Raw genomic sequence first — 13808 nt, forward strand, 5'->3', positions numbered from 1 at the left:
CTAGCTGCTTTCAAGATTTTCTCTTTGTCTTTAATTTTGGTCAGGTTGATTAATAGGTGTCTCAGTGTATTCCTCCTTGGGTTTATTTTATATGGTACTCGTTGTGCTTCCTGGATTTGAGTGAGTGATTTCTTTCCCATGGTAGGGAAGTTTTCAGCTATTATCTCTTGGAATATTTTTTCTGTCCCCTTCTCTCTCTCTTGTCCTTCTGGCACCCCTATAATACAGATGTTGTTGTGTTTCATGTTGTCCCAGAGTTCTCTGAGACTCTCTTCATTTGTTTTCAATCTTTTTTCTCTTTTATATTCCGCATCTGTCCTTTCTACTTATCTGTCCTCCACCTTGCTTATTTGATCTTCTGCCTCCTGTATTCTGCCATTAGCCACTTCTAGTGAATTTTTTATTTCAGTTACTCTATTTTGCATCTCTTCTTGTTTAAGTTTTATATCTTGTATCTCTTTGCTCAGTGTTTCCTCTAAGTTATCCATCTTTGCCTCCAGTTTATTTCCAATGTCCTACATCATATTCAGCATCAACAATCTAAAGTCTTTTTCCTGGAGCCTGAGAATCTCCTCATCACTTAGCCGATTTTCTGGGGTTTTTTCTTTCTCCTTCATCTGAGTTTTAGTTCTCTGTCTTTTCATTTTTATAGGTTTTTGGTGTGGTGACCTTTTTACAGATAATAGAGTTGTAGCCTCTCTTACTTCTGGTGTCTGCCCCCCTTGTGGTTGAAGTTGGTACGGGGCTTGCTGTAGGCTTCCTGATGGAAGGGACTGATGCCTGCCCACTGGTAGGTGGAGCTGATTCTTATCCCTCTGGTGGGTGGTGCTTTGTCTCTGGATAGGATTAGAGGTGGCTGTGTGCCTGGGGGTCTTTAGGCAGCCTGTTTACTCAGGGGTGGGGCTATGATCCCACCTGGATTGTTGTTTGCCCTGGGGCTTCTCAGTGCTGACTGATGGGTGGGGCCAGATTTTCCCAAAATGCCCACCTCCAGAGTCAGGAATGCTGGTGAATATTCCCAAGAGCTTTGCTTTCAATGTCCTTCCCTCACAACAAGCCACATTCACCCCTGTTTTCCCAGAATGTCCTCCAGGAACTGCAGTCAGGTTTGACCCAGATTCCTATGGAGACTTGGCTTTGCCCTGGGACCCAGTGCACATGAAAGTCTGTGTGTGTGCTTTTTAAGAATGGTGTCTCTGTTTCCCCCAGTCCTGTAGAGCTCCTGTGCACAAGCCCCACTGGCCTTCAATGCCAGATGCTCCAGGGGTTCGTTCTCCCAGTGCCATATCCCCACAAGTGAGAGTTTGATGTGGGGCTCAGAACTCTCACTCCTGTAGGTGAGTCTCTGTGAACCAGTTAGTTTCCAGTCTGTGGGGCTTCCCACCGGGGAGGTATGGGGTTGCTTATATTGTGTAATCACCCCTCCTATCTCTTGATGTGGCATCCTCTTTGTCTTCTGGAGTAGGATATCCTTTTTAAGGTTTCCAGTCCATTTGGTTGAAGATTACTCAGCCTTTAGTTGTGAATTTGTTGTTTTTAGGAGAGAAATTGAGCTCCAGTCCTTCTATTCCCCCATCTTAATTCCATCTGTCTCATATCCCCTGCTCTTTTGAAACCAGTTGTTGCATAACATTTACGAGTTCAAGTGAAACAGTATGTTATGACTAGTTTATAAGCTTCTAAAGTAGTAGGGTCTGTTTAAGTACAATGCTTCAATTGTATAAATATTACCGAACAATTGACAACTGATTTTTCTGATAGATTCTGACATGTGGTTGTGACATGTCTTCTTTTTGAAATTGAATTTAAATTATTCAAATAAATTTCCAAAAGAAAATTTTAACATACTAAATGTCTATAATCAAATATTCTTTTTCTCTTTCATTTCAAAAACTAAATGCTAAGAAACTTTTTTACTCTCCTAATAAGAAGCAGATACATATAACTACTGTTAATGGGGGACCAATTCCAGTAGAATTTGATTATTTTTAAAGTGCCTTTCTACCTATCTATGGCTTTGATGATGAAGGTGATAATAATTTAAAAAAAAATAGATGTTAAATTGGTAAGTAAAGAGAGATCAAACTTTAAAGATAGAAAACATCTAAATACCAAGGAGGCCATCATTTATGGAAAAGTTCATATCAGTTTGAAAGTGGGATCTGTAATATTTAATAGGATGGCAGTTAACTCAACGTAATTTTCTAATCATTTGGCCCAATAATAATTATTTTGCTAAATTAAACAATTTGCTTGGCACTGTGCTATATGCTTTACATTCATTGTCTCACTCCTTACAACCATTATACGAGACAGGTACTGCTACTGTCATCCTTACATTGCAGGTGAGGACACTGGTTCATTGAGGCTGTGTCAATTAACTGCCTGAGGTTGCAGAGCCAGTAAGTGACAAAAAACTCAGTATTCAAAGACAGATCTGACTTCAGAGTCCAGGCTCTTAACCACAGTGCTACACTGCCCAGTCCTCTAGGAGGGTAAAGCAAACAATGTAAAAAGAATTATCTGGTTTTCAAGTTTATATTGATATGCTTCTAGAACTGTATTTATGGGGTGGTGTGATGTCTAGAAAATTGTGAAAGGATATAGCTGATCATTTGAAAATGTCTTTATAGTATATTACATCTTCTGCAAGGTTTGGTTTAGTATGCACATGACATATAAATGAGGAGCTATGTTTTTACTTGTTAAGTAATACACAGTAAAGATCTAATATACTCTATTTACACTAATATAAGTATGATGTGCAGCTATTGTTAAAGGTTTTGTTTAGACTTCCGTAAAAGGTCAGTTTAAGATAATAACTTGGTATATAAGGCATCAATCTTTAATGATTTTTCTTTTTTTTTTTTTTTTTTTTTGTCTTTTTTCTATTTCTTGGGCCGCTCCCGCGGCATATGGAGGTTCCCAGGCTAGGGGTCCAATCAGAGCTGTAGCCACCGGCCTACACCAAAGCCACAGCAACGCGTGATCCGAGCCGCGTCTGCAACCTACACCACAGCTCATGGCAACGCTGGATTGTTAACCCACTGAGCAAGGGCAGGGACCGAACCCACAACCTCATGGTTCCTAGTCGGATTTGTTAACCACTGCACCACGACGGGAACTCCTAACGATTTTTCTTAATAAAGTATTAAATTGAAATTGGTTTGGCCTGTTTGTTGTCATAATTGAGCAGAAACTTAACACTTTTCATTTATGAAACTTGTTACAACATACTAAAATATAGATATATAGAATTTCTCTAAAATATATCATGAACAGACACTGGGGCTTTGTTTTTGGTGTGTAAACTGTTTTGTTTCTTTCATATCCATTTCATGGGTGGATTTCAGTATAATGTAGAAGTTAAGAGACAAGTCTCTGGAATCAGACCACCAGTTTCTAGCTCTGTGACCTTGGGCAAATTATTTAAACTCTCTGTGCTTCTATTTCTCATTTGGAAAATGGGGACCATAGTGTTTGTTTCATGATACAATACAAGTTAAGTGTCTGGAACAATTCTTGGCATATGGTAATTGTTTAATTTAGTCATTGTCATCATCAAGCTATTCTGTGAAAAGGAATTATAGAAATCTGAACTACTATAAAAAAGGAATATGCTCTCATGACCTTCTGCTCTCTTGTATGCTTCAATTTCCTCAAAAAGAAAATATTCATGATTTTAGTGTGAATGGCAAAAAAAAAAAAAAATCAAAAACAAACCCTAGGCATATGATACCAAATGGTGGCTCTTTTACTTACAGATATAAAGGAATTAAATAGTAGTAGAGAAGGTAAGGGTTCTCCCTTTCCTACTTTGAAAATGTCCAAGGCCAAGTATATTCAGACCATTTCCTCTGCCATCTTCGACCCCTACACTACTATTAGCCCCTCTCAGCAGCAACACTGAAATTGCTGGGAAAGGTCAGCCCCGACTAGAAAGAGTATTTCTAAAGAAGGACATAAAGCAAAGTACATTATGAATTGAAAACTGGAATAAACCATAATGTTTTCCTGAATTCTAAGCATTAATTTTTACTGAAGCACAGATGAAAGCAAAGTTCCTTTTTCAAAAGCAAACAAAACCAAAACAAACCCCGCAAATAACTCTCCAAAAGAAACTAAAAACAAAAGTAGTGATTCAGACAACTATAAAAATCTCTTATTTTCAACTAATGAACCAAAATTAATTTTTCCCCCATATAAAATTATAAGCTACTTAAGGGTAGGGTTTGAATCATTCATTTATATTTGATCTAAATATTTAGGGTAGTACTGGCTATATATTTTGTCTTCAATTCCTACTTTTGAATTGACATTCTGAAATACTACATGGCTCAAATCCCTCTGTACTATATCCTATTTCAAGAGAAATCATAATAAAAATTTTCAAAACTTCAATATCAAGACTAAGATCATCCAATATGAATAAGATGCTGGGACTACTGGGACTGTGACAGTTACTGTAAATAAGTCAGGTAGTTAAAACTTTTGTTGGTTAAACTTAACAGTTCAGTTCTCAAAGTGCTATTTTTCTTTTTCCCAACTAGGAAGAATTCATATTTCCCAACTAGAAAAAAAATTCACCTCCCTTGACATAAACATTCATACTTATATTACACATAGAAGGCATTTTCTTTTTATAAATGGAAGAAATTTCCATATACCCTTTGTAAAGTGTTATATACAAATGCTGGGCTTGGACACAGAGAACTTAATCAAAATCCCATGTTGCTTCAGGGTAGTTATATGCAAAATGCAATTTCCATTGTATTGAAACCCCCATCCTGTAAATATTTATCTATTTTCAAAATCGCCAACATATTTGAAAAGTTTAATTGGTTTATACTCAAGGCGCTAGAGAGAGGAAAATTTGCTTTCACAAGACATTTACATGTATTTATTTTGTCCATGTACAATATTTCTTTTGAGTGATCATGAAATTTAATGTGAAGTGAAACCATCCCAGATTTGGGTCTAATGACCAAATCAGAAGAAAAGTAATCAATAATCAATCAATCATTTTGATCACTGTACCTTTTTTCTCTGATTTATCGGAAACTTTTCCTCCAATTGGAGAGTAAGTAGTATCCATGGATTCGGTCCCTCTGTTCCCCTTGCTAACTCCATTTTCATAGAGCTGTCCTTCAGCTGGTTGCAACTGCCAAGTCAGGCCGAACAAATGTACTGCTGCAAGAAAACAAGCCATACATAAACTTATTCCAGACTCTCCAAGAAGTTCTCTAAACAGGCTGTCCTTTTCCACCTAAAAATGTCATGACTGGTTTTCTTTTAGTTAGGCCAAGCAACTTGGAGTTGATACCAACATCATATATGTAGCTACTTTTGAAAGCAGCAGTCGAAATTTTGAGGCTGAAGCTATCCTGGTGATAGAAGCAGAGATTAGAGTATCAGTTAAGCAATTACAGTGGGATTGGACTCTGCTCCTCAGTGCTGTGACCCCTTCTCCTTTTCTATTTCCCTTAGTCCTGTAACTCTAGATTGCATATGGAAACCGGAGAGTAATGGAGGACAGGCTCAGGCTATCATGTGAACATGGGAGAACTTCTGTATGGTTCTTATTTAATTCAATTCAGCAAGTACTTCCTGAGTGCCTAGTACACATAAGGTCCTATGATAGCTGCTGCAGATGTTAACATCTACATGCCTGTTAGGATGGGAGGTGGAAATAAATATAAGTATAAAATAACAGTAATATGCAGAATTATTAACATGATACCAGTTCAAATTGCTATCATAGGATTAAAAAATACTCAGTGTTGATCAGCATTCAGTAAAATGGGCACTCTCAGACATTCTTGACAAGAATATAAAAAACCAATCACCTTTTTGGAGGGTAACGTGGAACCATTTATCAAGAAGACTTAAAATTTGGCTTACTCTTTTAGCAAACAATTAAATTTCTATGAATTAACTATCAATGTGTACAAGCTGCAAGTCTATCTAATGTAACATTTAAAAACTAGTAGAAAGTTATGATCAATCTAAATATTCATCAAAAGGAGATTAACTGATGATATTACAAATAGTATAAGACAAAGGGGTTATTAAATCATGTTGTAGAAGATGATATAGTGGCATGGGATGTGATGCATCAAATGAAAAACATCAGGCTACTGAACAGTATAAGTAGTATGATCTAAACTGTGTTTGTGTGTGTGTACATATGTTGCTGTCTGGAGAGAGAAAGGGCTAGGAGAATATATAGCAGCATGTTAACAGTATGGGGGGCTTATGGAGAATTTTAATTTTCTTCTTTATAATTTCTGTATTGTCTATATTTTTTACAATGAAGATGTGTAATGTTTGCCATCAGGGGAAAAATGAAATTTTTGTTTTAAAAAAAGTGGTTTAAAGGACCAAAAATAGATTGAAATTGGCTTGGTTGATCAGGGATAACTTAATTAAGGAGGTAGGATTAGAGATGGACCATAAAGGATATGTGGGGTAGCTGACAGCAATGGGTGGGGTGGGGGAGGGCTGAACAAAATATCACTTTTTTTTTTTTGTCTTTTTGCTATTTCTTTGGGCCACTCCTGCGGCATATGGAGGTTCCCAGGCTAGGGGTCGAATCGGAGCTGTAGCTGCCAGCCTACACCAGAGTCACAGCAACGTGGGATCCGAGCCACGTCTGCAACCTACACCACAGCTCACGGCAACGCCGGATCCTTAACCCACTGAGCAAGGGCAGGGACCGAACCCGCAACCTCATGGTTCCTAGTCGGATTCGTTAACCGCTGCGCCACGATGGGAACTCCCAAAAGATCACTTTTTAAAGCACAGGATGTATTTGAGACAAAGGAAGTTGCTGGGGTTGGCTGGAGTTTAGCGTTAAGTTAAGGCTGGAAGGGTAGATAAGGGCCATATTGTGGAGGATATTGACTTCCACACTTAGGTGTTTGGATCCAACTTACAAGGCAACAGGGAGGCACTGTTACTTTCTGAGCAAATGAGTGATATGATCAGTTTTCTTTAGGAAGATTAACTTGATAGTAATGAGGAACATTGATGGTTTCCAGGCAAATGAATGATATCATCAGAGTACCCTTTGTAGGAAGATAAATCCAGTAGCAGTGTGGAGAAGTTATGAATTGGAGATCTAAAGATTTGGCAAGAACACAAATTGGGATGGCATTGCAATAATCTAGGTACAAATGATGAGTGTCTCATTTAGGGTGGTAGTTGTGAGAATGCGAAGATTCCTTAAGGAGAAAATGCATACATATTATCTCAGGATTTGGAAACAAGTCTGCTTATGAGTGGGGGCCTGCACACTTGTGCATATGTGTAGGCATGCTGTGGGGTGGGCATAGGAAGAAGTGAAAAAAGGGAGTCATCCAAAGTGGTTTAGGGTTTGAGCCTGAGCAACTCAAAGCATGGTGGAACCATTAATAGAGTTGGGGAATCCCGCACCTAGCTCAGCACTAGCTCCAAATAGTTGGTGCTGGATATGTGTTCTTTGGATGCTTACTAGTTGGTCTGGGGAAGGGTGAACTGATGAGAGCAATACAATGAATTAATATTTGCAGATGTCAGGTTCTAGGGATTGATGGGTAATCTAGATAGTCATGTTTGACACAGGATTTTGAAGTTCTGGACAAATATGAAGGCTATAGCACAAGACTGTAGAATCGTACATGCACATAGGCAACAGCTGAAGTGAGAATGAATGAGATTATGGAGTGGAGAAAATGTTAAGAAAAAATAGTGCCTAGTACAGAAGCTGGGGAAATCCTTTATTTGTTTTTTCTCACTGCTGTTTTCAACATCAACCAAATCTTAACCAAAAGGCCAAAAAAAAAAAAAAAAAAAAAAAAAAAAAAAAAAAAAAAAAGTGGATCTGTTCATAAGCCATCTCATATTTTTCTTTATGTTCCTAGGTGGACTGAAAAGGGGCTAATTTGTATGTCTAACACTCACGTATAGCATATGAATTAACAACTGAGAACAGGAAAGCTAGCCAGATAGCCTATTTTAAAAGCATTCATCCACTTTTAGTTGAGCTAAAAAGATTTCTAACGCCTACCTTCTAATTTATCCTTAAAACTTTTAAGCATTTAATTGGTTTCTACCCTTTTCTTTGGATTACAGCCAGTGCTGTCTGATGAAACTCTCTTGCAATTATTGGAAACAATTGAAACTCAAATGATACTCATTCTGTGTAAGACACAGTACAGCATGGTAATAGAGCTATATTAGTGACATCCCTGAGATTTCCTTGCCAAAAGACTCAAAGTATGGTTGGTTTAACATACTTACTCCAATTAAAGGTGTTTATCAGTTTTATAGAAAATTTGGTCTACTCTGCCCTCCCTAAATCATTTGAAAATGATGAATATTAGAAGCTGTATTGAAAATGTCTCTGATTTCCTAGGTTCAGTTACTTTTTTGAAATTAGATGGGCCATAAGGAACAAAGGCATAGTAATTCTCATTTTGAGCATCAAGGGGGCTATTTTATATACTTTATTTACATTAAGCCAGTTTCCTGAGGGTACTTAACAATGAGAGAAAATACATGTGCTGAGAAATACTTCAAAATAATAAAGTAAGGTTAAATTTTTCACCATCAAATGAAATGGACTGTTTCTAGCCAATCAAGACAGGCAAAGAGGTATGCAAAATAAGCAGAATACCCTTTCAGGGTGGTAAAGCTTTATAATCTTTTGGGTTTACTTATTCTTTTTTAGGCAACGAGCTGTTTGCAATGTACATTTGTATAAATACATAATGAAAGTTAATTTCCTTGCTACGGACTATGGGTACCTAGGCAAGACCATCAGTCTTTTCTCTCCTACAAAATGAACTCTCATTATGCTGACTTCTGAAAGGAAATCAAATAGTGCATTTATGCGCAGGGTAGACTGAGGTAACTAAACAACTCCAATGTTTGAGTTCTATTAGAAATAATTTTTTTTTCATATTAAGACTAATACATAAAACTATGGTGAACTTTGGGACATACTAACACACCACTAGAAAGACATGGCAGTCCTTCTACTATGGGGATGTATTTATTGATTCATTCAACAAGTATTATCAAAGCCTATTCTGGGCACATGGGGAATACCAGAAATCCAAAAAAAGATAATAAACAGCCAGAGCTACAAAAGTACTGGCTGACCAAATGGATATTGGATATAAACAACCAATATAGCCTAACCAGGATACACTGGTTGCCTATCAACCTTGGATACAGGATGAAGAACAGTCCTTAGCTTCTGGTGGATCACAGTCCAGATCTATGTTATGCATTTATAGCTACACTTTTAGACATGACCCCCAAGCCCAAAATAAACATTATGAGCCCACTAGTTAGAAATAGACATACACTGGTAATGAAGAAACAGGGCAGTGGCACGTTATATTCATATATTGATTCAACAAGTATTTTTTTTTTAACCATTGAATTGTACACTTTTTTTTTTTGGCTGTACCTGCGGTGTGCAAAAATTTTGGGACAGGGATTGAACCCATGCCACAGCAAAGACCCGTACCACAACAGTGACAATGGCAGATCCTTAACACACTGAGCCACCAGGGTAATCTTCAACAAGTATTTCTTGAGTGCCTATTTTGTCCCAGGCACTTTTTCTAAGTTTACAGCAGTGAGCTTAAAAAAAAAAAAGGCAAGTTCTACGCTCCCAGAACTCATATGAGAGGGTGTTGAGTTACATATTGTATAATATAATGCAGTTGTATGAAAACAAAGAAAACAAAGAGATGAAATAATGTCCAATAGTTAGAAGTATGATAAAGGAAAAATCTAAGTCAGAGTAGTTAGGGAAGTCCTCTTGGAGGAGGTAATATTTGAACCAAGATTAGAATGAAGTGAAGCCATATGAATATATAGTTGAAAAACATCTCAGGAAGAAGGAAGAACAATTTCAGAAAACCCTGAAGTCTTGTATAGAATATGTGAAGAACGTTAAGGAGCCAGTGTGACCAGAGCTCAGTCAGAAAAGAGAAGAGTGATAGGAAAATGCAAAAACAGAACGACTGGACCCATAATCTTGTTATCTCTGTATTCTAACTAACTTCACAAATTGGTTACCAATACACTACAAGTGAATAAAAAGCACTAAAACTAAAATTACACATACCAAAGCATATACATACAAATGACCATTGCTGGTTATAATACATCTAACATATATACTCCTGACCCCAAAATGAAAGTGCTTTTCCCTAAAGATATATATAAATATATACATACTCAATGAGTAGAGATGGACACTATCCAGATCTCTCAGGAAGTACCTGTTCCATTATTTGCACTTCACTGAAATTCAGTGGCTAGACAGCATGTGTCTGCCTATTCAGATGTTCCAGGAGTAATGTCTTTTCAGCTGATTAAGAGTGGCAGTCCCTAATGCTCTCCTCACAAATGTTCCTTAGTGCTGAGTCCTGTAGATTTTATAATTTTAACCTTCTTGTTTTATCCAATTGCCAAGAGCTATGCTCCGAAATTATAAATTTATTACAAAGTTAAGGTAACAAATGGAGTATCTCGCTGTTCCCAATTGTCAAACTCAATCAAGCACCTTGGATCTCATAAGAAGAAGCTCTTTTTAAAGTGCATATTTCTAAAGGCTGACACCTCCAAGTCTCTGCAGTTATTTCTTTGCACTCTCTGTTAAGATGTTGATCTTTGTTTCTCTTAAGACTGATGGGGTATAGTAATGATTATAATTAATAATCCTTCCCCATTCCATGCCCTTCTAAAAGCAAACATTTACTTATAAGGAGGAGACTGCAGAATTGCTTCAGAAGTAGACAGAGGAAATATGTGCTGAATGACCTAGGTCTGTACTATCTAATATGGCAGCCACTCACCACATGTGTTTATCAAGCATTTCAAATGTGGTTAGTCAGAGTTGAAGACTTAGTATGAAAGAATGTAAAATATCCAATTAATAATGTTTACATTGATTACATGTTAAAATGTTAATATTTTGGATATATATTTGAATACATTAAAATTTATGTAAATTAATTCTGCCTGTTTCTTATTAATTTTTTAATGTAGCAACCATAAATTTTAACATTACATAACTGGTTTGGATTCTATTGGACAATGCAGGTCTTGACTATCTAGAATATTTCACAAAGAGATAGTGTTTCTTGCTTAGCACCCTATCATAGGACCTACCATGCTATATTGAAGATACCTACTTTGTCTGCTTCATCATTTTAAGCACTGAAAGGGCAGGGACCATGTCTTCATCTTTTCATGCCTGGTTCCTAACTCAGTGTCTGGTAGTCAAGAAGTACTCTGCTTCTACACTGCTGATAGGACCATAAAGTGGTAAAGCAGCTTTGGAAAGCAATTTTGTGATTGCTATTGATTGTCTATCAAAATTTAAATTGGGAATGTTCCTTGACCAAGGAATTCTACTTCTACAAATCCGCACTAAGGAAATAATCACATGCAGGCATACCTTGCTTTACTGCATTTCACTTTACTGTGCTACATTGCGTTTTTTACAAACTGAAGGTTTATGGCCACCCTGTGTCTAGCAAGTCTATTTATATCATTTTTCCAACAGCATTTGCTCACTTCGTGTCTCTGTGTTAAATTTTGGTAATTCTCATAATATTTCAACCTTTTTCATTATTATTATATTTGTTATGGTGATCTGTGAACAGTGATCTTAGATGTTACTACTTTAATTGCTTTGGGGCACCATAAACTGCACCCATATAAGACAGTAAACTTAATAAATGTGTGTGTTCTGATCACTTTACTGACTGGCCATTTCTATATCTCTCTTGCTCTGCTCTGACCACACCATTTCTTGATATACAACTATATTGAAACTGGAGCAATTAGCCCTACAAAGGCCTCTGGGTGTTCAAGTGAAGGGAAGAATCATATGTTGTTCATTTTAAATCAAAAGTTAGAACTGATTAAGCTTAGTAAGGAAGACATGTCAAAAGCTGAGATAGGTCGAAAGCTAGGCCTCTCACATCAGTTAGCCAAGTTGTTAATGCAAAGGAAAAGTTCCTGAAGTAAATTAAAAGTGCTACTCCAAAGAAGACATGAAAGATACAGTGAAACTGCCTTATTGCCGATTTGGAGAAAGTTTTAATGGTCTGGATAGAGAAATCAAACCAGCCAAACCACAACATTCCTTCAAGCCAAAGCCAATCCAGAGCAGGGCTTATTTAACTTTATGATGGCTGAGAGAGGTGAGGATGCTACAGAAGAAAATTTTAAGTCAGCAGAGGTTGGTTTGTTGGGTTTAAGGAAAGAAGCCATCTTCAAAAGATAAAAGTGCAGGGTGAAGCAGCAAGTGATGATGTAGAAGCTGGAGCAAGTTATCCAGAAGGTCTAGCTAAGACAATTAATGAGCTGGCTATATTAAACAACAAATTTTCAGTGTGGATGAAGTGGCTTTCTATTGAAATAAGATGCCTTCTAGGACTTTCATAGCTAGAGAGGATAAGTCAATGTCTACCTTCAAAGTGTCAAAGGATGGCTGACACTGTTTTTAGTAACTAATGAAGCTGGTGATCTTCAGTTGAAGCCAATGCTCATTTACCATTCTGAAAATCCCAGGGTCCTTCAGAATTATGCTAATATTTACCCTGTCTGTAAATGGAACAACAAAGCTTAGATGACAATATGTCTATTTACAATATTGTTTCTTGAATATTTTAAGCCTGCTTAAGACCTACTGCTCAAAAAAAGAAAAAAAAAATACTTTCCAAGTACTACTTCTCACTAAAAATGCATCTGGTTACCCAAGATCTCTGATGGAGATTAGATTTATGTACAATGAGATTTATGTTTGCATTTCTGCTAACACAGCATCCATTTTGCAGCCCATGGATCAAGGAGTCATTTCAACTTCCTTCCTTTTTTTTTTTTTGGGCTTGCCTGTGGCATGTGGAGGTTCCCCGGCCAGAAATAGCAGTGACCCAAGCCACAGCAGTGACAACAGCAGATCCTTAACCCACTATACCACAAGGAAACTCCCATTTAAACTTTCAAGTCTCATTATTTAAGATACACATATCATAGGGCTATAGCTGCCACAGACAGTGATTCCTTTGATGGATCTAGGCAAATTAAGCTGAAAACCTTCTGGAAAGAACGCACTATTCTAGATACCATTAATAACATTTGTGATTCATGAGAGGAAGTCAAAATATCAATATTAATAGGAATTTATAAGAAGTTGTTTCCAACCCTCCTGGATGACTTTGAGGAGTTCATGACTTCAGTAGAGGAAGTACGTGTAGATGTGGTGGAAACAGCAAGAGAACTAGAATTAGAAGTGGAGCATGAAGATATTACTGAATTGCTTCAATCTCATAAAATTTTAAGAGAAGAGGAATTGCTTCTTATGGATGAGGAAAGAAAGTAATGTGATGAGATGGAATCTACTCCTGGTGAAGATGCTGTGAAGATTGTGAAAATGACAATGAAGGACTAAGGATATTATATAAACAGTTGAAAAAGCAGGGGCAGGATTTGAGAGGAGAGACTCCAATTTTAAAGGAGTTCTACTGTGAGTAAAATGCTATCAAACAGCATTGCAAGCAACAGAGAAATCATTTGTGAAAGAAAAGTCAATTGACATGACAAACTTTATCGTTGCCTTATTTTAAGAAATTGTCACAGCCACCCCAACTTTAAGCAGTCACTCTAATCAGTCAGCAGGTGTCAACAGGAAGGAAGACCCTCTGCCAGCCAAAAAATTTTGACTTGCTGAAGGCTCAGATTATGGTTAGCATTTTTTAGCAATGCAGTATTTTAAAATTAAGGTATGTACCTTGTTT

At 37.1% G+C, this 13808-nt stretch overlaps 1 protein-coding gene across 10 annotated transcripts in view; it reads right to left on the reverse strand.

Annotated features, from left to right (window-relative positions):
• The window catches only part of TENM1 (teneurin transmembrane protein 1), a 908801-nt gene that overhangs the window by 279657 nt on the left and 615336 nt on the right, over window positions 1-13808 (reverse strand). For 5 of the 10 annotated variants that reach the window (XM_021080671.2, XM_003135358.6, XM_021080670.2 and 2 more), the window contains one exon: window positions 5038-5190. In XM_021080671.2, the coding sequence (XP_020936330.1) occupies window positions 5038-5190 (153 nt within the window). The remainder of the gene's footprint in view (window positions 1-5037; window positions 5191-13808) is intronic. The other 5 variants (XM_085007213.1, XM_085007211.1, XM_085007212.1 and 2 more) reach the window with 1 other exon arrangement.

The sequence above is a fragment of the Sus scrofa genome, chromosome X, assembly GCF_054392235.1.
Source record: "Sus scrofa isolate SSC_HxYL_T2T_F1_AM1 chromosome X, Sscrofa_HxYL_maternal_Yorkshire_Landrace_v2.0, whole genome shotgun sequence".
Classification (NCBI taxonomy): domain Eukaryota; kingdom Metazoa; phylum Chordata; class Mammalia; order Artiodactyla; family Suidae; genus Sus; species Sus scrofa.